Consider the following 23192-nt stretch of genomic DNA (forward strand, 5'->3'; position numbering starts at 1 on the left):
ATGGTGGCAATCGTGCCGGTCAGGTCACCTCCAAGCTGAAACAGGATCAAGGGCCGTCGCCAGTCGACCGGGGCAGTGCGAATCTAGATCTTCCTGAGTAATCAGTCTATTTTTAACCAGTCTTGTTTTCACTGTAGTTGTAGTATTCCACTCACCTGCTCTATATCCAACGAATGTACTCAATACTCATACTCACTCCGTGTCTGGTCAGGATGAGTCAACTGTCAGTACGATCAACAGTCATAGCCAGTCATAATCCGCTGTGATGAGTCAACGTCGTATTCACGGCCAGCCAAAGACCGTCAAAATGCGTAGAAGGGCCTAAGATGAAGCTGTACGTTGCCAGTTTTCCCCTCGTGCAGTGAAGCTTCACCTGAATCACCTCCCTCGACAATCACGTGGCCGTTGACCGCCTCATCAAACAATCCCGTGGCGCTTTCAAGGCGCAGCAATCACTGCATCCACCCTCGCAGCTGCAACTCTGATCTGCCAGAGAGGGCACTCAAATCGTTGCCAGGGGTTTAGAAAAAAAACCAAGAAACAAAAAAAAAAAAGCGAAAAGCAAAAACCGAAGAACGGGGATCTCCTGCGGTCAGGTCAGTGTGTGCCTGGCGGGCTGTTGTTTCTTGCGTTGTCCAGCCAGCATTCGTCCGGCCTCAACAAACCCAGCCGCCGTCGATCGTCCGCCCGGTCAGCAGATCGCCTGGAGCAAGACAAGAGAGGGGGAAGCGGAGGAGGGAGTAAGTGGCTGCTGCGTTGGCATCACTCTCGTTGCGACCCTGATTCCTGGGATCATCTCCACCGACTCTATTCCTGCGTCGACTCTTGCCTTCGGATTCCATTGGTTCGACTCGCTCCTGTTTTATTTTATTTTAGATCATTTTTCATTGCTGGATTTTTCCGCGGGTTCAGCGCCAAACGAGGTATGCCTTTACCCCATGGGCTGGCTATTCCTCACGCACAACATCTTGCCGCCTTGCTGGCTATCCAGTGTCCACTGCTGACCACTTGTCTTAGGGAAGCCGAGGCCAAGAAAGGCGACCCTCCACGCTCCCCCACAAAGTTCCAACCGAGTGTTCGTTTGGCGTCATTGAAGGACGGAGAGTTGTACACCAGTACTCCGTACACCGCATCGTGGAGAAGACGGCGGGGATCTGGATGGAAAGCATGGAGCCAAGCGCTCAGACCGACTCTGGTAAGATTGCGTGCATTTATTTTTATTATTTTTATTCCATTGTTTCTGTTGGCTTGAGCGTTCTTTCGCTTCTGGCCAGGACGGTGTAGATTATGCACACCTGCCAAGCCCTGTCACAGTGTTTGGACCGTCGTCCTACTCCGTACATCCTCCACAAACCCTCAGGCGGCATGATTTCCTGTCCGACGGACAGGGTGCTTCCATGCCCCCATATTTGGGTGGGTGGATGGGAGGGGCGCGTTTGTTGACGCAGGAGGCGCTGCTGACAGAACATCCTTGACTTCTGGATTCTGACCAGGCGGCTCGTAACCCTCCCTTTCCAGTCACACGCTCATCGCTCATACTCTCTTCCTGTGATATAGGTCAGCAATTTCTGACGATCAGAGATGAGTTGGCAACCGCTCAGGCTCCAGGCGCCAGAACTGCAGGCCGCCTCGATCATCCTCAGCGTCCTGCTGCCCGAAAGGCCAGCATCAGATGCCGCTTCTACGCAACGCAGAAAGGTAAGATCCCTTCAATCTTTACACCACGCCTTCTATCGCGATAGGTGTATTTGAGACCCTTTGGCTGTATTTCACATACGCTTGTTTTCGAGGTGTACCAGCTGTGGTTTTTTTTTTTTTCCCTTACGCTGCGTTTGTCAAGGAACCCTGATTCCTGCTGACTCTGCCCCCAATTTCCATCCATGGCCATATCGTACAGTCTAAGCAAGGGTTGCTAATCCCCTCTCAGGCTGCAGGGCCGGTGATGCCTGCCCCTATCTCCATGATGCCTCCGCTAGAGTGAGCGCTTCGGTGCCTCAGGAACATCTATCCTCGACTGCTAGTGCCGAAGCCTCTGCGGCTGCTATCTCAGATATTGCATCCACTGTAAGAAACTTATCAATCGACAACGCCAAACCTGCCCCTGTGAGCAGACCGGTATCAAAGGTTGAGAATCAAAATCCAAGAGAATTTCAAGTTAATCAAGTGAGACGTCGGTTTCGTCCCAAAGAGGAACAAAATGATGCTGGAACCACTCTCACCTTCGGCCTGGTCCCCTCGGATCCTGATTTTCCATTTGAGTTGGAGAAGCTGCACTGTGTGCTACGTATTCCCCTGAAGTACCCGGTCAGTGGGAGGCCGACTCTCCAAGTTACGAATCCGGAGATGGACAGATCTTTCCAGGAAAATGTGGAAAGGGGATTTGATGATATCGTAGACTCATCTATAAGAACCAATAGCCGGGGCACCCTTTTGAGTTGGATCAATAGCCTCGATAGGCATCTCGAACGTTTACTCACCACCGTCGAAAGAGCCCCGACCCTCAAATTCGTTGCCAATTTCAGTAGCAGAGATGTCCCGGAGACAAAGCCGGTGGTCCAGGCCCAGCTCCCACCGAGGCAAATTCAAGCGCGAGCACAGCCGATCCCACAGCCGCCTACGGCCTCTTTTTTCAAGAACCATCGTCAGTACACTGCTGATGAGAAAGCCGCCGCTGAGCAGAGAAGAAACGCTGAGATGAGACAAATTGAGGCTCGGCTCGGGAGACAGCCCTTGTTTCAAAAGGCCTCTGATGGCCGATCGTTTGTCATTCCCATCCAGCCTAGCAAAGTGACTCGTCTTCCTGTTCCTCTACGATCGATCAAAACTATCAGACTCGGGGTTCCTCAACTTTATCCCCTGGAACACAGCTCTATTGAACTGCAGGGGGTCGATCCGGAAGCAGCCCGCTCCGTCGAAGCAGGCTTTGCGGAGTGGGTGGGCGATAATATTATCCAGTTGAACTTGATGTCACAAATCAATTACCTGGCCAGCAACATGCATAACTTTGCAAATAGGCCTACGGAGACCACGGTGCAAGCTCCTTCTATGACTCTCGAACAACCGACGGAGGTACAAGCCCCCGAAGAAAGTTTAGAAAAGCCCGTCTCTGCCGATCCAGGAGATGCATCAGACGACCGATCTCACATTCATGTTATTCCCCGTCCGCCTGAATGGTCTGTCCAGGAAACAGGTAGTGACGGTGAGGAAATAACGGATGATTCAATGACCGACGAAGAGTTCACTGATGACGATACCGAGTCTGGTGGCGCACCGGTCTTAGAGATACCCCAGCCCAGCACTGGACGCGGCGTTGCGCTCTCTTTTCCTTATTTGGAGCTGTACGGCATCGAAATCCTGGAGCTGGTAAATGTCTACATTACGGTCAAGTGCGAGCGCTGCAAGGAGCTTCTGGACGTGAAAAATATCCACCAGGCTAAGGGTGTCAACGACTTCTCTGCCCTGCGGGTTGAAACTTGTAAAAAGTGTACCAACTCGATGAGTATCGGTATGTCCCAGCAATTCCCTTATCTTCCAAATTTGACGCCAGCAGTATATTTACCTATTGACTTTTAGGATTCCGGCGTGAACTCATGCACCCCACCGCTAATCGAGCTGGCTATCTGGATCTCGATGGATGTACCGTCGTCGACCTTCTTCCAAGGTAAGAGCATCTATAGCTTGTTCGGGTGGTCCTCGTTCCATTAATCAATATTTGTGTAACAGTCAATTCACTCCCACCTGTGCTGAATGCTCGTCAATTTTCCCGGGACAAGGCGTTACCGCGGTTCGAGGAGAAAGCGCAACGGCCAATTGTCGCGAATGCCATCGTCGAATGGGTATGTATTTTCTCAAGCCGAGTGGTGGTTTTTGCGGAGGGTGGTGAAAAAAAAGACATCTAAGCTGAAAATTCTTTTACTTCCAGTGTTCAAGATCCCCGAAGTCAAGTTTCTAATCGTAGGAGCAGCCGCAGCGACGTCTCGTGCTACTGCTCCTGCACGGAAGAAGGTGAGCATGGAGCAAAAACACCAATTGCACAAGCGTATCCGGTCTAATCATTTCTAGCCCAAGGAAGTTCTCGGGATCGTTGCAGGCCAGGAACTCCCCCGTCGAGGCCGATGCACCCATTACGCGAAGAGCTATCGCTGGTTCCGGTTCGTTTAATTTGCTATCACCGCTGGTATATATATTCCGGACTCCAAGACGCTAATCTCTCGCAGGTTCGGCTGCTGCGCCAAAGTCTTCCCTTGCGACAAGTATGTTTTTTTTTTTCCTCCTCCTCCATCACCTTTAGTTTTCGTCGTATCTAACTGGTGTAGATGCCATGATTTGGCAACGGACCATCCGAACGAACATGCCAACCGCATGATCTGGTGAGTCTCATCTACTACTCTGTAGGGATATATGTCCAGGCTGCTAACGAGTACGGGCAGTGGCTTCTGCTCTCGCGAGCAAACGTACCGCCCAGAGAACTGTGGAGTCTGTCATGCCGTCCTAGTGGGAAAGGCAGGCAGTGGGTTCTGGGAGGGCGGCAAAGGGACACGCAGTAAGGTTCTAATGAGCCGGAAGGGTATGTTGCTCATATTCTTTTACCTATTGAAGCTGGGATGGTGTTTTCCTTTGCTGACGTACTAGATCCGCGGAAATATAAGCGTCGAGGAGGGACAGCGCCGGGAGGAAGTTCAAAGTAAATGATACTGTCCATATACGTACAAGACTTGCAATACAATTTTGTCGCAAGAGGAAGTTATGGCATTGAACCAAGTAGAACCAATAATCATAATGTATAGAAACTGACATATGAAGCTATGATGAAGCTATGCGCTGGAATTGGATTATACATATCATCGTTACGAGCAACCGTCCCAACAATCATACCAGATTCCCGCGGAGTTCCTGTTCTCGCTCGATCGCCTCGAAGAGCGACTTGAAGTTCCCGGCGCCAAAGCCGGCGAAGTTGTGGCGCTGGATGATTTCAATGAAGACAGTGGGCCGGTCCATGAGATGCTGTTTTGTTAGCCATCGGTATGTACAAGTTTGAGTTTGGGAATCTACGGAATGATACCTTTGTGAACAGCTGCAAGAGGTAACCGCCCTCGTCAAAGTCGATGAGAATGTCCAAGCTGCGGATGGCCTCAAAGTCCTCGTGCAAGACCATGCCGGCCTTCTTGAGCCGGACCTTCATGTCCTCGTAGTACGTGTCGGGCACTTTGATGAACTCGACGCCGCGCGCCTTGAGGTGCCTGATGGCCGTCAGGATGTCATCGGTCAGCAGGGCGATGTGCTGCACACCCGCCCCGTTGTAGAAATCGACGTATTCTTCGATCTGGGACTGTTTCTTGCCCTTGGCTGGTTCGTTGATGGGCATTTTGACAACTTCGTTGGGAGACGCCATCACAATACTTTTGAGTGCAGAATACTCACTTTTCCGTCAGCACTCTTCCTTTATTCATACCAGTAGGGAAAAAGATTCTTACGTGCAGATATCCTTGTCGTCCACCGACCAGAAGCGATGGAAGCCCAGGGCCTTCTCGTAATACTCGCACACACGGTCCATCTCGTCCCAGTCCTGATTTCCCACGCAGTGATCGATACGTTTCAACCCGATGGCGGGTAGCAGACTGGCTATCGGATCCGACACGGTTTCGAATCGATATCCCGGCAGGAACCCGCCGCGGTATCCTGTCCGCTCGATGAGGGTGTGCGTCGTCTCGCCGTACGTCTGGACAGTCGCGACCCTCACCGAACCAGAGTCATCCTGCAACGTGCGCGGCGGCGAGACCACCTTCGCCCCATTGACGACCGCCGCGCCGTACACGGCGTCGACGTTGTCGACCTCAAAAGCCACGTCCTTGACGGCGTCTCCATGCTGCTCCAGGTGTGCGTGGATCTCACGCACCAACTCCTGCTCTTCGGCGGGGATTTTCCCCTCCACCTGCTCCAGCGAACGGAGCGGCGAAGTCAGAATAAAAGTGACCTCCCCGTTCCGCACAACGTACGAGCACACACTGCGACTGCCTGTCTCGAGACCGCGGTAGGCCACCCGCTCAAACCCCATGCGGGTGATATAATAGCTGGCAGCCTGTTTGGCATTACCCACGTACCAGTGCACATGATCGTAGCCCTTGTAGCTCGCCAGGTTGCTTGTTGGCGGAGGGGTGCTAGAGATGGCTGAGGGGGCCATGTTGGGAGGAAGGAGTAGTCGTGGTTGTGGTAGTCCGAAGTGTATTCAAGAAAGGGTTATCTTTATCTCTTCTGAAGACAACCTTTGAAGCTATTTCTGCATAGAGGTAGTAGTTGTATGAGCCTAGAGGATTGATAGCATTCGATATCCTTAAATAATCTGTGTAATTATGATGACGGCCATTGGCAGGCAACGGTTTACAACGTAGACCCGGGTATTATGGGAGCTTGGCGGGTGTTAATGGGTGTTGGCGGGTATCTAGCGGAGCATACTTAGTTATCGGATAGTTCAAATACCCGCATCCAGCCGAGATATCAACTCCTTCCTTAGTTATATCATTCATGACACCTACTATTCTACTCACAAATGACAAACTATGCCAGTATCATCAATAAACATAACTAATACATAGTATACTACTACTACAATATGGTATCTCAGCCTGACCTAAGCACCAACGACGCCGCCGTCCTCCAGGCCCTCTTCGACGCCGAATCTTCCCCCTCGGCCGCGGTCGAAATCAACTCGACGCTACCTTCGTTTGGCCTCGATCCGACAGAACTCGCAAAGTTACAATCTCGTGAGCTTGAGATCATCCGACCCTTACAGCCCGAGTCATCGTCAACCGGGACAACGGAACCAGCTACTATCCAGTCTGCTATCCAAGCCCTCTCGGCCCTCATTGCAGAAAATCCTAAATACCCATCGGCATACGCGAACAGAGCACAAGCATATAGACTATTACTTGAGGGACAAGAAGAAGGAAAAGAAGAAACCGATCTTTCAGATGTTATTTCCTGCTTGTTCGCCGATCTAGGCGAGGTGATTTCCCTCGCAACACCCAAACCTGCCGACCCCCTCTCTCCTCTCCAGGCACGGCTCCTGGCAGATTCCCATACCCACCGGGGATACCTACTTCTCAAAGCTGCAAAGACCAAACGGATGCCCTTCAGTGATACGAGGCGGGTTTGTCCAGCAAAGCTCCAGAGCGTAGGGGCCGATACCCTCGAAGAGATGGCGAGCAGGGATTTCTTCTTCGGGGGCCGATATGGGAATAAGATCGCCCAGCAGTTGGCTGTGCAGACGAATCCGTATGCGAAGATGTGCGGGGCGATTGTGAAGGAGGCCTTGAAGGAGGAGATTCAAAGTTATTACTAGGTGTACTCTATACATATAAATATAAATATATAGATCTCATCAAGTATAACTACGCTATTATTAGATTGTTGCTATAACATCCATATAACTATGGTCTTTTGAAATGGCGCTTGAGAGGCCGCCAGCTATGCTCGTTGTATTCCTCCTGTACCTTCTGGCAGGTCTTGAGACCCCATTCGGACACGCCGACCATGAGGCAACTATCGGTATAAGTTTTAGATCATTGTAAAGAATATTTGCGTAATAAGAACTGCTTACCTCTCAAACATAAAAGCTAGACTGCCATCGCCGACTTTCTGTGGTTTCAATTCGGCGTTGCTGGCGCCTTCGAACGCATCCGAGTCCGGGCCATGGGCACTCATCACATTGTGTAGACTAGCACCGGCCGGCTGGAACCCGCCGCCGGTCTTTGCATCATAGTTCCCTGTGATCAAACCCATGAACTCTGACATGGTGTTGCGATGGTACCAGGGCGGGCGGAAGGTGCCCTCGGCGACGAGCCAGCGAGGAGGGAAGATGACAAAGTCGGCGATGGCCGTCCCAACGTGATCGGATGGACCAGTGAGGACCGTGAAAATAGAGGGATCCGGGTGATCAAAGGAGATGCTGCCAACGGTGTTGAAACGGCCTAGATCGTACTTGTAGGGATAATAGTTGCCGTGCCAGGCCACGACATCGAAGGGCGTGTGATTCTGTTTCGCAGAGAAGAGGTTGTTATTGAACTTGCTGTAGAGAGTATGCTCTGATGGGATTCCTTCATCGTCGTCAAAGGCTGCCACAGGGGCTTTGAAATCCCGTGCGTTTGCCAGACCATTGGATCCGATGGGACCCAGCTCGGGAAGTTGAAAGTGACCCTGGTAGAGCTCACAGATATAACCTCTGACGGGACCCGCGGGGAGAGTAACACGGTATCTCACACCACGCGGGATCACGCAGATCTCATTTGGGCGTACAACGAGCTTCCCCAGCTCGGTCTGGATATCCAACACCCCGTGTTGCGGTACAATCAAAAAGTCGCCATCAGCCGAGTAAAACGCTTCCGAACCCATGTCTTTTCCTGCAGCGTAGAGCAGGATACCCAGCCCGCTCTTCATCGTCGGGTCCCCAGCCCCGGCAACCAGATGCAGTCCGTGGACCCAATCCACCGTCTCGTCGAGGTCAAATGGGTCCCAGCGCAACTGGTTGGGGATATGGTGCAATTTACTTGCCTCGGTGGTCATTCGCGTATGGTACGAGCTTGCATCTTCCGCCACAAAGTTCTGGTGCGCTGCCGCAGGCAGGATACGGTACACCCATGTCTGGCTGTTTTCGTGTCGTGGCGCCGTGAAGGCGGTTCCGGACAGCTTTTCCGCATACAGGCCGTACGGAGCCTTCTGGGGAGAATTTTGTCCGACAGGGAGAGCCCCTTCGATTGCTTCCGTTCTGAACAGTTAGCAGTAATCCTTATTGTCAGGTGGAAGATGTCTTACTCGTGGTATGACCCGAACCCGGTAAGGTACTGATAGGAGTCGGGGTGAGAGAATTTCGTGCCTGGCATGCTTAGAGCAAGTCGTCTAGTAAGATAGAAGGTTCTGATAGAATAGTCGAGCAATAAATCATGGGAACGTTGTTTGAAAGCAAAGAACAAATGACTGAGACTGACATATAAAGCTCTCTGCAAGCCTGAGGCGATCAATCAGGCAAGCGCTTCTATCCGCTCTTTCCTTGCGGGGAAAGGCGGAATTTTTGCGGGGTTCCGCGCGGCAGCTTCGAATAGCCGGTAATACGCGGGGATGCGGCTTTTTTCCGCCCCGTCTCTATGAGTATGCAGAATTATCCTGGCTGTTAATTAACCCCTCGTTGACTTCTTAACTCCAGTAATCTCTTTTTTTGTCTGTATCTTATTCTTTTAATCGTTTCTGATCATCTATCGCAGAATGTCCTGGCTCTCGATCTCCAAGTCGTCTCCCTTCTCTCTCGCCAATATCCCCTTTGGCATTATCTCTACCGCCAAAAGCACAGCTCATGTCCCAGCCATCGCCATCGGAGACTACGCGCTGGACCTGAGCGTGTTCGCATCTTCCGGGGGTTTCTCTCCGCTGACAGACTTTGCTCGCCATCTAGATGTGTTTCAACAACCGACTCTAAATGCCTTTGCTGCTCTGGGCCGTCCTGTGCACCGTCAGGTCCGCGAGTACCTGCAGAATGTCTTAAGGGACGACACCTCGTACCCACAGGTACTGAAGAACAACGCGGTGCTACAGAAGGAGGCTCTTCTCCCTCTGTCGGAGGTGACGAACCACCTCCCGCTTCAGATCGGCGATTACACGGATTTCTACGCCGGTCTGAACCACGCGTACAACCTTGGTGTGATTCTTCGCGGACCCGACAATGCTCTGCAGCCCAATTATAAGCATTTGCCAGTCGGATACCATGGCCGAGCATCGTCGGTGGTCGTCTCGGGGACGCCCATCCGGCGGCCAAACGGGCAGATCCTGACGAACCCGAGCGCCACTCCCAAGGTGCCGGTGTTTTCTCCCAGCAAGAGACTGGACATCGAGCTTGAATTAGCGGCGTTTGTGTCTCGACCGAACCAGATGGGCGAACCTGTGCCTATTGACGAGGCGGAGGATCATATTTTCGGTCTGGTGCTGATGAATGACTGGTCGGCGCGCGATATCCAGGCGTGGGAATACGTGCCGCTGGGGCCATTCTGTGCCAAAAACTTTGCCACAACCATCACTCCCTGGGTAGTTTTACTAGACGCTCTGGAGCCCTTCCGTGCTCCCGGGTTGGAGCCGGGCGACCGCGAGTCTTTGTTCCCCTATCTGCGGGAGAAACGTGCGGTGAACGCGTACGACATCCCGCTCGAGTTTGAGCTGAAGACCGCGCAGGGAAGCTCGACGGTGGTTTCTCGCTCCAACGCGAAAAACCTTCTCTTTTCCTTTCCGCAGATGCTGGCCCACCACACCATCACGGGCTGTAATATGAACCCTGGTGATCTGCTGGGCAGCGGGACCATTTCCGGCACCGAGTCGGGTGCTGAGGGGAGTCTCGTCGAGCAGACAAGAGGGAAGAACCCGATCACGCTGGCGGACGGATCGCAGCGAATCTTCCTGGAAGATGGGGATACGGCAATTCTCCGTGGCACAGCGGGCGAGGAGGGTAGCTACGTGGGATTTGGGGATTGTGTTGGCACGATTCTGCCTGCTCATGTTGTCTAGAAGCCGAAATACCTGATAATGACAGTAGCTAGTACTAGATATATGAAAATGGATACAGTTATCATTGATCATCTACCTAGACACTTGTAACCTAAATATCCATCTTGAATTCCGCGGGGGTATCCTCTTGCGTCCTCCAGTGTCCCTGTTTCACCGCATCCTCCTTCTCCAAGCGTTCAGCGATCGCCTTGACGGTCGGAAACTCGTCAAGATCGACACCCACCCTCTCCGCACCCCAGACGGCAGGAATCAAACACACGTCCGCGAGAGTGATCCTATCGCCGACACTGAATAGACCTGCGGACTTGGAAACGAGCGTCTCGTACGCGCGGAACCCCTCCTGGATCAAATCCTTCGACCACTGGCTCCTGTCCATTCCTAGGGGTGCAACACGCTTTAAAATCCGGAGATTCGTCACGGGCTGCACGTCACAGGAGATGATTCCCACCAGTGTCCGAACGAGCGCTCGTTCTTCGGCGTTGTCAGGAAGCAGTTTCACCGAAGGGGAGACTTCATCCAGGTACTCCAGCGCCGCGAGGGATTGCGTGATGACGACAGCATCGTCACGGCCAGGATTTTCGATCACCAGGGCTGGAACAGTGCCAGACGGGTTTATCGCCAGATGAGACGGGGAGTTTTGCTCATCTTTCAACAGGTTGACGGGGAGGGAGGTGTAGGGGAGAGACTTGAGGGCGAGGGCGATTCGGAGGCGAGCAGAGCAAGAGGAGCGGAAGTAGGTGTAGAGCGTGATTTTCATGGTGGTCCTTTAATATGTATATTGCTAAGGGGTATATCAAATGTCTTCTAGCAAGAGTATACACTCAACATTAGACCAATACCCAGCATATTTAATAGAAGTATCGGCTGGTATCGGATATTATCATGTTTACATATATTAATTAGCTTTGACTACAAAGTACAGAGCAAAAGTTGTGTCTGTTAAGTCGCGGAATTGTTCCGACACTGCTTTATGGGTCTCAAGTATAAGCATAAAGCATATTTCTGTATCTCTTTTTCAGCCTGATAGTACTTTTAATAACAAAAGTCAAAGTAATCATGACGCAGTAGTAGAGTATGCAGATAGTTATACAACAGTTATGTTTGTCTTATGTTAATGACTAAGCATACACCGGCTATTCCCCGGAAAAGACCGGCTGTCTCACATCCACTTTGTTTCTCCCTGGTTGTTTTGGAATGAATTCGACTAGACGCAGACCGGGCGACCGACAAACAGACGCGACTGATTATTAAATTTCTTCTCTGATTGGATACTTCATAATGCCATGGACATCACTCGTCCCCGCAGAACCGGATCGCGCGAGTACCAGCGCGCCTACAAGGCGTGTCTCTCCTGTCGACAGCGCAAGGCCAAGTGCGAGCTGAGCACAGGGCCGGATGGACTTGCCCTGGGGCCGCCCTGTGCGCGTTGTCGGAGGGAGCAGCGGAGGTGTGTCTTCAGTGAGAGGAGGGCGTGGGAGAGGAAAAGGACGGGTTCGTCTCGTCTGATTTGATTCACCCTGCGCATCTTCCTGTTCCTAACACCGTGCAGAACAGATTTCAGATCCAAATCGAAGACACTCGACGACAGATACTGTTGATGGAGATACTGTCTACGAGCCTATCCACCATGACCGTCCTCGGCAGCAGAGTGCCTCCCTGGCGAGCTCCATGATGCGTACCGTCGTCTCGAGCGGAAACGATGCGTTGAATATCCTCTTCGAGGCGGCAACGGCACACGAACAGGATTCAGAGCCAGACCGACTCGGCGACCAGACGCCAGATGCGCAGGCGTCTTTGCTCGGTCCTGTTTCCGACAGTCCATTGGCATCTTACGGTAGTTCAACCGGGGTCGTGCGCCGACCAGATACCGCGGATGCGCGCAGAGATGTCCTCAAGACCTGGGAGGCGTGTCAGTTTATCAGGATGGGGTGGCTTACGGCTAGGGAGGCTGTGACATTAATAGATTTGTATGTACGTTCTTTTCTTTTCTTTTTTTTTTTTAAATGCGTGTCTTCATAATGAGGTCTTACTGACACTGACTGACTTAGATTCTTCTCAAATATGAATCCTCTTTCGCCTATTTTGACCGACTTCTATGCAGACCACAGTAACCACCGTTGGCTGGTGACCTGTGACCAGCTCCTCTGCTGTACCGTCTTGATGATCTCCTCGCGATACCATGTGTTACCCAGTGCGGGAGGCCAGTCAAGAAACTTCTTCATCCACCATCGGCTGTGGCAGCATTGCCAACACCTCGTCATGAGGCTTACTTTCGGCCAGGGAAAGTCCTCGAAATTCACTATTCGGTCCATCGGTTCTATCGAAGCCCTGCTGCTTATGTCTGAATGGCACCCTCGGTCCCTGCATTTTCCGGAACGAGATGCATGGGATCCGGAGACGAACCTTGCCTCGCACGAACTGAGTACAGATATTTCGGCAGATCGGTGGGTAGAGGATATCGTCGAACCGGCAAAACGATCAGACCAGATGTCCTGGATGCTGCTGGGGTCTGCCTTATCTCTCGCCAACGAACTAGGTGTATATGAGACTGAAGAGAATGACCGATGCTGCGCGGAAGGGTACGAAGGCTATCCGAGCGATCAGATCAGACTGCGGAGACAGCGAGTACAGCGGCTGCTGTACGTCTACATCAACCAGCTGGCCTGGAAAATCGGATGCATATCTCCCATGCCGCAGAGCCTCAGCCACGCCATTCTCGGTGGACAGACGCGCCGACAGTGTCAGCTCGGACATGAATGGCTGAAGTTCATGGACTCGTGGATGGATCTGACTAAACTCGCCAAATCTGTCACGGACATGTTCTTTCCTTCAGCTGCCTTTGCCCGGCAGCAGCTCCAGAGCGGGCGCTACGTAGGGATCCTTGATCATTTCCGTTCGCTTCTACAACAGTGGAAGGAGAAACATCTCCAGCCACAACGTATGTTGTCCCCCCTTTTACGGTTTCCCATCTAACCAGCAAACCAGTCCAGGGGAAAGCATTCTACAATGACCTTTTCATCGAGTACCATTTTGTCCGGTTGTATACGCACTCCGTCGGGATGCAGGCCGTGGTGGAGCGGATGCTCACTGACGTCGACACGGAGAAGAGCGCGAGTATGGACGACATGGGCCCGCTCAACATTGACCCGATCGACTACGAATACATCCAAGAAGTTATCGACGGGTGCGGCCAGATCCTTCATCAAGTCTTCCAGTTGGGGCAGTCTGGCGCGCTGCGCTTCTGTCCCGTGCGCATCTACCTGCGCGCCACCAGCGCCTCGATCTTCCTGATGAAAGCGCTGAGCCTGGGCACACGGCAAGCGAAACTACGCGAATCGCTCGATCTGCTCGACCAGACCATCCATGCCCTGCGTGCAAACACCATCGATGACGTCCATTTGAGCTCGCGCTTTGCCGGCTTGCTCGAAACGCACGTCTCGCGTTTCCGTCGCGGTCTGCTCGCCACTACATCCTCGACGAATACTAGAAACAGCCGCATTCCCACCCGGCCGTCCTCAATGGGACCGCCGATGCTGAGAGAGGAGAGCAATGTGAACAGCAACTTTGGTAGTAGTCATACGCCCCTCTCAGAACACGAGCTCTCGAATCCAAACATAGGCGAAATAGGCTTCCTCCCGCTAAACGACATGGAGGCTGATGACTGGCTGTCCCTCCCGTTCGACCCATCCATGGCTCCCTTTGGAATTAGCAGTGGGGGGCAGTTCTCCGCATATGAGGGGGGGTCGCTGAACTTCATCTGGAATCTACCTCCTTGAATAGTAACCTTCTGGTGTGCGATAGCGGCAGTCATACTCCGTAGGGTTTGGAGTAGCATCATAACCAAGCCGTAGTGTCCGGTAAGAACCGAATATCGGCCGATCAGAAAAAGAAAATTAGATCAAATAGAAAGCAGGAAAAAAAAATTTGATCCCTGTCCCCGAACTTTCCCTGCAAAACTCTGCGGTGGCGATGCGGGTTTGCGGAGGGTTTCAGCCTAAGGCCACCAGCCCTTGCCGCATTTGGTTATCTGCACGTGACTCCCCGTCCTGCTCCGATGTCACGTTTTCTGGGCGGCCGCGAAAAAGCCAAAAAGACTTGGTCACTTAAAAGTGAGGATTGCCCGGGTTGGTTCTCTGCGATCCAAACAGTCGAGTCTTTCACCGTCATCTAACCTACCTCTGCCTCTCATCCATCGTCGCTTCTGCTTCTCTAATCTCTCCTCTCGCCTTGTCTAGAGAAAGGAGAACAACCGACAGTCAGGTTTTTCTCGACCGCGTCTACTCGCTCCCTCCAACAGTCACTTCGACGAATCCCAACAGGAGAAGTCGAGCATAGCTTGGCTTTATCTCTACTTTTTCATCTATTCTACAGCTCGATAAAATGGATCACTCCAGAGATCCCTGTCCCTGGGTTGCGCTCAGCGACTTTGGAGGCGCTTTCTGCATGGGTGTACGTCCAAACAATCCATCCTAATCCCTTCAATCCATCCGTCTTCCTTTTCAAGCATCCATCTCTACCTTTCATCTTTTACCTTTCTTGCTAATTCGCCAACTCTTTAGGCCATCGGTGGTGCAGTCTGGCACGGTGTCAAGGGATTCAGAAACAGCCCCTACGGCGAGCGACGGATAGGCGCCCTCACAGCGATCAAGGCCCGCGCACCGGTGCTGGGCGGTAACTTCGGTGTTTGGGGTGGTATGTTCTCGACGTTCGACTGTGCGATCAAGGGGATCCGGAAGAAGGAGGACCCATACAATGCTAGTACGTCAACGCCCGCTCCAGGGGACAAACCAGCCATGTCTTCGGAGGGAGATAAGCCCTTCATATTCAAGTTCTAACGATTTTAGTCATTGCCGGTTTCTTCACGGGTGGTGCTCTGGCTATTCGTGGCGGTTACAAGGCTGCCCGGAACTCGGCTATCATGTGTGCTGTCTTCCTGGGTGTCATCGAGGGTGTCGGTATTGGGTTCCAGCGGATGATGGCCGACAACACGAAATTAGAGGTGAGTATCCTTTTCCATATATATATATATATATATATATAACATACTAATTGTGTATAGCTTCCCCCGCCTCCCCCGTCAGAGGGCAAAGCAGTTATGTAAAAACAGAAAGAAAGAGAAAAAAAACGCAACCCTCCACTTCACTTCTCGTCCGTCAGCCTTGCATCGCTTCATATATCATCTCGAATATCTCTTCTCAGGTGTTGGGTCCGGTCCATTCATCATCGAAGACATGGCATAGAGTTCCTTGTTTCTTCAGTTCCAGTTCCTGCTCTCGAAAAAGTCCTGGAGCACTGTATTTGCCGGCAGCCATGGCCTTTTTTATTTTCTTTCCTCTTTTGTGTTCTTCTCTTCTTTTTGCATATCATGGCTCTTCTCTAACCCTGCAGACCTCCTGTGGGATGAACTTGTACATTAATGGAATATCAGGTTAATGTGATAAACTAGATTATAATCTTGCAGTGCTGCCTTGTGGTAGGTGGTAGATAGGAGGAGCCTTACTAATGCCCAGGTCAAGATAAGATTACTCCGCATCAGAACAACACCGACCACTTCGCCTTCAACGTCTCAAAATAACTACCCAGGTACTCGATTAATTATACTAACCGATTCCATATTTATCACTGTTTTTAGACCAGCAATGCCGTCCCCCACCTTTAAACCGGCCTTGATCCTGCACGGCGGCGCAGGAGGGATCCACCGCTCCACGCTGCCCCCGTCTCTATATGCAGCGTACCATGCCTCGCTCCTATCCTATCTCCGATCAACAGACGAGCTGTTGAAACAGGGCGCTACCGCCCTCGATGCAGCGGTACATGCTGTGTCTCTCATGGAAGACGACGAGCTGTTCAACTGCGGGCGGGGGAGCGTGTTCACTACCGCGGGGACGATCGAGATGGAGGCCTCTGTGATGGTGACGAGCGTGCACCCCGAACACATCCAAGAGGAGCAACCGGGGGGTATCAAACGGGGCGCTGGCGTGATGGGGGTGAAGAATGTCCGGCATCCAATCCAGCTGGCGAGGGAATCGCTCCTGCGCACCGGGTACGATGTGGACGGGATACCCAATTCCGACGGGGGGAATATGCATTCCCAGACCGTAGGGCCTTTTGTCGAGGAGCTGGCGCGCGACTGGGGGCTCGAGTTCATGCCGGACGAGTGGTTCTGGACGCAGCGGCGGTGGGACGAGCATCTGCGGGGATTGCGTGGAGAAAAGGAGGCCATCACCATGAGCCAGGGGACGGTCGGGTGCGTTTGTCTCGATCAATGGGGTGGGTTGGCTGTTGCGACGTCGACGGGCGGCTTGACAAATAAGACTCCCGGCAGGATTGGGGATACGCCGACTCTCGGCGCAGGGTTCTGGGCTGAAGCTTTCGATTCTGATTACCAGGTTGCCACTGAAGCTGGCATGGCGTACAGACCGTGCGACTTCGGGAATAGATCCCGTGAAGCTAGTCCTACTACGACTGCTGCTGCTGCTTCTCGGTGGTATCTAGCTGAAGCTCAATCCTTATTTGGAGACTGTCTGCCTTCTTTCCTACGAGATGCACCACCACCCGCATACTATACAGCCCGACCAGTTCCCCCTTCATCTTCATATTCAGCCGAGAAACAGCCGGCGGTGCGCACCAGAAGAAAGGCCATCGCCATGTCCGGCACCGGCAATGGTGACTCGTTCCTACGCACCGCCGCCGTCCGCTCCGCAGCAGCCATGCTGCGCTTTTCGGCGCCCTCGTCTTCCCCCATGTCGCTAGCCGAGGCCGTCACAGCCGTTGCAGGGCCGGGAGGTGAACTGCAACGGTCTGCAGGGAGACGATGGGGCAAGACAGGCGAAGGCATGGGCGGGATCATCGGCATCGAGGCCGAGGCCGAGCAAGACATTGCCCACTCCTCTACTGCCGGCGCGGGTCCTCGATGCCGCCGTGGGAAGGTCGTCTTCGACTTCAACTGCGGGGGTATGTGGCGCGCCTGGAAAGAGGAGGATGAGAATGGCGAGGAGATAGAGAGAGTCATGGTATTCAGAGACGAGTATTGATTGACATTCCAGTAAGCCTAGACCTAGAATTGACTACTTATAGACACAATATATCCATCCACAGTGTTGGAGAAAAAATTTGGCCCTTGTTTACTACTAGGCTATGTTATAGAACGATTAGATTGGATGATATTTTTACCTTCTTGTATGGATCCAGTATTAATATTCATAGAAATGGACCAGTGCCACTGGTACCGTCGAGACGATTTCTCTTATATATATATTCCCGAGGTCGCAAAAGCTATGCCAGAACAACCAAGGCCTATGCAGCTGAACTAACCAGTATCAGTTTATCAGAATCACACAGCCTTGCGCCCTAATAGATAAAAAGAGATACCCTCCTTGCTGGTGGTATATATGATCTAGCTCTGAAAATCCCCGCCAATGATGACGACTAAATATAATATAGTACACTTCATAAAGCCATGGCTTAGGCAGCTATGGAACGTATCTTGCCGTGAACGCCACATGTATATCTTGAAAAAAGGACACCAGACAATAAGCAAAAGGGGAACATCAAAAAAAAGGGTCATGAGTTGTTTACAAGACGTAGCTCAGCAGCTCTTGGGCGCGGACTGCGGTCGCAACATGCCATGGCAGGGTGCTTCGTTGCGCACTTCGGGTGCCACGAGCCCTGGCAAGAGTGGTAAGATCACGATACATGCCAATGATCTCTCGAAGAAGCAAGTCATATGATGTATAGGGCCGCTGCGTGTAGACCAGATTCACGTTTGCAGCAAACACGCCCTCGTTGTCAGCAGGGCCCTTTCGACGAAGGAGATGTCCGCTAGCTAACGCAGGCCGGTATTCAGTCAAATGCGGCGAGTAGTTAAGGCGATGTGACAGGATGAGCGCCCAGGATTCATCACAGATGTCTGTGAGCAAAGACTCGGACTCCGGTTCAGGAAGACCATCTGTGGGCGTCGCGGCGTTTACAGGGTTATTGCCACTATTTGTTGGTGTGGTAGCAGCATTCCCCAGAGGATCCGGCGAAAGAGCGTTGGGTAAGGGAAGGGGTGTGGTAACAGGAGTGGATGATGTGTGCGGGTGTAGAATGTTCGTATATAAGGGAAGAGAAGGTGGTTCAAGATGGAGGTCCGGGACAGGATTGACATTCAAGATAACCAGCTCCAAAGGCAATGATCGATGTTGGTTGTATTGATCAATCAGATTAACCCACACTAGAATATCATTCATTAGTAAGCACAAGTAGACATAAAAAAAAAGAAGACAGCTCACCATCGATTTCCTCCTGCTCCACAGGGTCTGTATTGGCAATCAACAGTCGCCAACGTGCCTGGGTTTTCTCCATGATAGTCTTGGTTGCCCCCCAAATCTCACCACGTACCTCCGAAAGAGATCTTGCAGCAGTCGATCCACGAAAGCGTAGACAGTATGACATGGTCCTCTGGAAAGAACCCGTACTGTCGGACCACGCTACGGTGATCCATCGCCGGTCCAAGCTCCTCGAATAGGCTAGATGCAGGCTCTTCGCTTCTTGCAAGGGCGATGTCGCCTCTGCGGCGAGCCTAAAATTGATGGTTTTCGGGGAATTTTCAGCAAGGAGTATAGGGGGTGTAGCATTGACTAGACTCAAGCGCGAGTCCTTGAGCGGGCACCGGCTGTACACTTCTAGTGCCAGGCTAAGATACTCTGACTGGGTAGGTACGACGAGTGACTCGGACGATGCAATGAAATCCATGGGAATAACTTGGAGCATGATCTCGTCAAGTTGGCGTATATTTTGGCGACTTGCCTCGGAGACGTACTTCTGAAGAAGGTGCCAAAAGGCCCAACAGATGTCGGTCAAGGCGACAGCATGGCTGAAGGGGTTGATTATATAAATTACCAGATTTTCCTTGGTCTGTGGACTTTGTAAGAAAGCAGTTCCTGGTAGCCAAATGTCAATTCGCAGTCCAGACTTGTTAAATGTAGGAGACAACATACCTAGCTCTTCACATAACGCCATTAACAAATGCATTACGGATGAATAATCCGAGTCACCAGACATATTGACATTCCATGATCCAAGACCCTGCTCGAATTTCTTGCATCTGTCGCCTCGGACGTGTTTTCCCAGACCACATCTTGAATAAAGCAACCCTAAACGTTCCAAGAAAGCATCTGCTGCCTCCGGTGCAATGTGAGGATGGATACAATATGCGGAGACATCCTTAGGGCCATAGGCAGGCTCTAATCCAAATGTTTCCCAGAAAGCAACCCCAGGTGGCAGAATTTCCATAAAATCTTGGCCACGACGGAGGCGCAAATGAGGTAGTGGCAGTTTAGATATAGCCACTTTCCCTGGCTCCTTTCGTTGGATGTTTGGTGTGCTCTGGCGAGCTGTATTCGGGTCAGTTGTCGTGTTCGGAGCTGTGCTGCTTTCCTGCAACGAAACATAGCTCTTCAAATCGAGTCTTTCAATCTCGCCACCAAAAATTGGCTCCTCGAAGACGGTGCGAAGGGAAAACGAGTCATTCTCGAGATCAGACAAACTAATGCGCCCATCAAGGGCATGGTTTAATGAGGATTGAGTTATTTGATCAACCAATATTTGTGCGACGTGGATCTGATCTTCTTTGCGTAGCAACGCAGGAGATATTTGACTGTTAGAAACAGAAAAGTAGCCCATCAATGACCAGTCCAATAATAATGACAGAAAATTGCCCAGAAATATAGAATCGCCGGCCTTCTGCATCGCTGGATCTTGGTCAGGCATGACGGAGGATTTCCCAAACGAAGAGGCTGCTGATTCGCCGGAATCGGAGTGTGCACGCTTTCTCTTCAAAGTGGCAAGAGTAACAGGGGAAATTTCGGCCTCCGAGGGCACCTCCTCGCTGCTATCACTCGTTCCGGCACTGGAAACAGAATCGGAACGCACAGGAGGCCTAGCAATGGTTGGAGAGGGGCCTTGTATCTTTAAAGAATCTTTGGTGGAGGCGAGGGATTTGCTTCTTGGTGGAAGGCCAATTGTGGGAATATCTTTGGTCGTATGGGCTGCTTCAGAAGGGAAAGCAGTACCAACTGCTGACATGAATTTTCCTTCGACACCATATTTCTCATTCCAATCTTGGAGATTCTGTCTGAACAACACCGGATCGTAATGGCTCTGTTTACGCCCCGTCGAATGATTGCCGATTTGCTCCTCTCCCGCAAAAAGAATTTTCTTGACCTCAACAGGACTTAACGGGGGGCTAATTGTCTGTCTTGTCTCGTCATGGTGTTGCCGATCCTCCTCAGGACTTGGTTCGCTAGCTTCTTCCAGGGGCTCCGGTTGCGCTGTAGGAGTAGGACAAGCAGGTGAGCTCTGCACCTCCATTTCATGGATTGAATCAACTTCTGAGGGGGGATCTGGCATGGCGTCTTCCAGTTCAAAATCGGCTTTGGGGGGTTCCAACATGTCTTCAGACTGAGTGACATCCTCCCCCATGTCATCGAAACCTGGGTTGTCGAAGAAGCTGAAATCAGCATCACTGATTCCTTTGGATCCAAAGTTCTTGTCGTTCATTTCCCCGAACAAGTCTTCGTCGTCGTCGCCGTCATACAGACCTGAGCCTATTGCAAGGTTCGAAGACGGATTTAAACCTTGAATAGCACTGTCATCTGGATAACCATGAGGGTCGCCCAGGCCTTGGGGCCGATTTAACAAGTGTGGTGGATTGAGGGTAGGTTCTTCATGAAGGGTTTCCGGTCCGTGAGGCACATTTACCCCTACAGAAAGGGCACCATCTGGTGGCGTGGGATAGACAAGAGTTGCCGTGGATAGATCGGGGTATTCTGCTGTACGGGAGAGGCTTTCCACTCCATCAGACAATTCCGCCTTTGGTGATGTCAAAGCCTGATTTTTTGATTGGGAATGTTCTTCGGAATGGATGGAAGGGTCCGACGCGATGACTTCCTGTATGGAGTTGGGCACCGATGAGAACCACCGCTGAGCAAAATCCAGTGGGTCATCAAGGAGCGAGAAACCATCGGATGCTCCGTAAGATGATGGGGATAAATCGGAAGCTGTTCTTCTAAAGCAATACCTAGCAGGCCAAAGAAAACGTTTCAACGGGAGAGCAGACGTAGACTCGCCAGCCAATCGAGCGTAGAAGGAATCGAAGACTTCCACCTCCACCCATAATTCCTCTTCAAGAGAACCGAGGGCAAGGCCGAAATTCCCAAGCCATCCCAGCACGTTTGATTTCCACAAGTTGCGTTTGGCCATCGGTGTGATGAAGGAGCTGTCCTTCCCCGCACCCTGCATGCTTGAGAGAGTAGGAGAAGGAATATTAGCCCTATCGACTCCGACAGCAGTCAGTCGAGCCACGGTACCGTTTGGAGATAGCCACAGATCCAGACCTATGGGTGCATTTAGGAGGTCTGTAGCCTTCGAGTCCACGTTGAGAAGGCGCGTGATACCCATCTGCCCTACCGACTGGAACGAGACAATAACCTTGCCGATAGGGGTCAGTTGGATTTGGAGGGTTGTAAGTGAAGGAACCGAGGCAGGATCATCATTTGCGATCTGCGGGCTCTCGTAGCCGTTCTGCTCTACCGCGGTGAACAGCGTTCGAGAGCCCAGGGGAATCGCACCATGGCGTCGAACTAGTTGCAGGCTGATGGCGCCTGTCACCGCTGAAACAAAGGTAGCATAAATCGCAGCAGAGCCACTATAGCTGTCTATCCGTCTAGCCGGAGCTTGCGCGGCTTGAGGCTTTTGCGGAGCTCCATTATTCGTACTAGGGGGTTGAGGTTCTGCAGACAAATTCCTCATCAGGTCGTGAGACGTTGCGTTTCCGGAGGCCGAAACTGATTACTCAAAAATCAATAAACAGACAGTTGGAAAGAGCATGGATGGGCAGATCTCCTACCTCTCAGGGTGGACGAATCCACATGGAGTCTGTTCGATCCATCCTGGTTGCCAGCAAGATATAGAGAGCTCAAGCTTTCAAAATCCGGGGTCGCGGAAAACACCCAGAGGCCCAATCGGCGAGGAAGGCATGCCACAAGGCAATCTAAATTCCGTAGTCGAAGCTCAAGATCCTTTAACCGACTGAGATGCTTCAGGATGGTCAATCCGTTCGCCGGCACCTCTGGCGCGTGGCTTGCTATCGTCAGCTCTTCCGTATATATTCTCCAGTAAATTGTAGAAAATCCATCCTGCAAGAAGTGTTGGTCAGCATAACCTCCACAAACGCTCTCTACCAACCGGGGCGCTCGATGGACCTACAATAACACGTATGTTCGTGGTTGCACCGCCAGGAAAGTCCATCTTTCGCCTGAGTCCTCGACACACGCGCTCGGTCTGCTCTGTGGTAGATAGCAAAGAACGCCTCCGGATCCAGGCTCGAATTCATTTCTGGCACACCCCAATATATAAATAACGAAAGCGAAAGGGGGGGTTCCTCCGCAGTTTAGGGCAGCGTGCTGGCAGTCAGCGAGCAGCACGTCAACAAACCTCCCGAGGCCATCGCCCCAGACGTCGCGGAGAGGCGGTATTTCTGTGCGCAACCAAGAATCCCTGGCGCGCAAGCAACACGAAAAGAGGCGCCAAAACACACTTAGACGTCCAGAGACAGGCAACGGCAGGCGCTGGGCATCTCCCTGGGACGTCCAGCAGCAGCAGTCGTC

General features: G+C 51.9%; 10 protein-coding genes across 10 annotated transcripts; 6 read left to right on the forward strand and 4 right to left on the reverse strand.

Moving 5' to 3' along the window:
- Window positions 1–1167: 1167 nt before the first annotated feature.
- On the forward strand, window positions 1168–5087 carry ASPZODRAFT_153137 (hypothetical protein; the record flags this gene model as incomplete). The annotated part of the gene is made up of 12 exons (XM_022725941.1): window positions 1168–1195; window positions 1558–1698; window positions 1928–3505; window positions 3574–3661; window positions 3724–3836; window positions 3923–4005; window positions 4063–4151; window positions 4218–4253; window positions 4317–4370; window positions 4431–4543; window positions 4633–4684; window positions 5075–5087. The coding sequence occupies 12 exons, from the start codon at window positions 1168–1170 to the stop codon at window positions 5085–5087; spliced, it is 2388 nt and encodes a 795-aa protein (XP_022579998.1).
- On the reverse strand, window positions 4497–6184 carry ASPZODRAFT_134159 (hypothetical protein; the record flags this gene model as incomplete). Its single annotated transcript, XM_022723448.1, has 4 exons — window positions 4497–4567; window positions 4633–5004; window positions 5063–5420; window positions 5475–6184. The coding sequence occupies 3 exons, from the start codon at window positions 6179–6181 to the stop codon at window positions 4870–4872; spliced, it is 1200 nt and encodes a 399-aa protein (XP_022579999.1). The 3' UTR covers window positions 4497–4567; window positions 4633–4869.
- A 349-nt stretch (window positions 6185–6533) lies between these two features.
- ASPZODRAFT_134161 (hypothetical protein) lies at window positions 6534–7455 on the forward strand. The gene has a single exon (XM_022723449.1). It carries the CDS (start codon window positions 6611–6613, stop codon window positions 7337–7339), a length of 729 nt encoding a protein of 242 aa, XP_022580000.1. The 5' UTR covers window positions 6534–6610; the 3' UTR covers window positions 7340–7455.
- ASPZODRAFT_134162 (hypothetical protein) lies at window positions 6941–8965 on the reverse strand. Its single transcript, XM_022723450.1, has 3 exons — window positions 8809–8965; window positions 7598–8761; window positions 6941–7539 (listed from the first exon to the last, which is right to left on the reverse strand). The coding sequence occupies exons 1-3, from the start codon at window positions 8874–8876 to the stop codon at window positions 7428–7430; spliced, it is 1344 nt and encodes a 447-aa protein (XP_022580001.1). The 5' UTR covers window positions 8877–8965; the 3' UTR covers window positions 6941–7427.
- Window positions 8966–9182: 217 nt separating this feature from the next.
- ASPZODRAFT_134163 (hypothetical protein) lies at window positions 9183–10598 on the forward strand. The gene has a single exon (XM_022723451.1). The coding sequence runs from the start codon at window positions 9256–9258 to the stop codon at window positions 10540–10542; it is 1287 nt and encodes a 428-aa protein (XP_022580002.1). The 5' UTR covers window positions 9183–9255; the 3' UTR covers window positions 10543–10598.
- On the reverse strand, window positions 10594–11407 carry ASPZODRAFT_134164 (hypothetical protein). The gene has a single exon (XM_022723452.1). The coding sequence runs from the start codon at window positions 11297–11299 to the stop codon at window positions 10634–10636; it is 666 nt and encodes a 221-aa protein (XP_022580003.1). The 5' UTR covers window positions 11300–11407; the 3' UTR covers window positions 10594–10633.
- Window positions 11408–11825: 418 nt separating this feature from the next.
- On the forward strand, window positions 11826–14318 carry ASPZODRAFT_69943 (hypothetical protein; the record flags this gene model as incomplete). The annotated part of the gene is made up of 4 exons (XM_022729625.1): window positions 11826–12042; window positions 12092–12509; window positions 12591–13480; window positions 13528–14318. 4 exons carry the CDS (start codon window positions 11826–11828, stop codon window positions 14316–14318), a joined length of 2316 nt encoding a protein of 771 aa, XP_022580004.1.
- Window positions 14319–14659: 341 nt separating this feature from the next.
- ASPZODRAFT_134167 (hypothetical protein) lies at window positions 14660–15815 on the forward strand. Its single transcript, XM_022723453.1, has 4 exons — window positions 14660–14991; window positions 15102–15300; window positions 15387–15541; window positions 15602–15815. The coding sequence occupies exons 1-4, from the start codon at window positions 14923–14925 to the stop codon at window positions 15641–15643; spliced, it is 465 nt and encodes a 154-aa protein (XP_022580005.1). The 5' UTR covers window positions 14660–14922; the 3' UTR covers window positions 15644–15815.
- Window positions 15816–16068: 253 nt separating this feature from the next.
- On the forward strand, window positions 16069–17705 carry ASPZODRAFT_134169 (hypothetical protein). The gene has a single exon (XM_022723454.1). It carries the CDS (start codon window positions 16182–16184, stop codon window positions 17574–17576), a length of 1395 nt encoding a protein of 464 aa, XP_022580006.1. The 5' UTR covers window positions 16069–16181; the 3' UTR covers window positions 17577–17705.
- Window positions 17706–17729: 24 nt separating this feature from the next.
- ASPZODRAFT_134172 (hypothetical protein) lies at window positions 17730–23192 on the reverse strand. The gene is made up of 5 exons (XM_022723455.1): window positions 22792–23192; window positions 22433–22721; window positions 19524–22370; window positions 18816–19466; window positions 17730–18757 (listed from the first exon to the last, which is right to left on the reverse strand). Exons 1-5 carry the CDS (start codon window positions 22831–22833, stop codon window positions 18117–18119), a joined length of 4470 nt encoding a protein of 1489 aa, XP_022580007.1. The 5' UTR covers window positions 22834–23192; the 3' UTR covers window positions 17730–18116.

This window comes from Penicilliopsis zonata (assembly GCF_001890105.1).
Source record: "Penicilliopsis zonata CBS 506.65 unplaced genomic scaffold ASPZOscaffold_11, whole genome shotgun sequence".
NCBI lineage: Eukaryota > Fungi > Ascomycota > Eurotiomycetes > Eurotiales > Aspergillaceae > Penicilliopsis > Penicilliopsis zonata.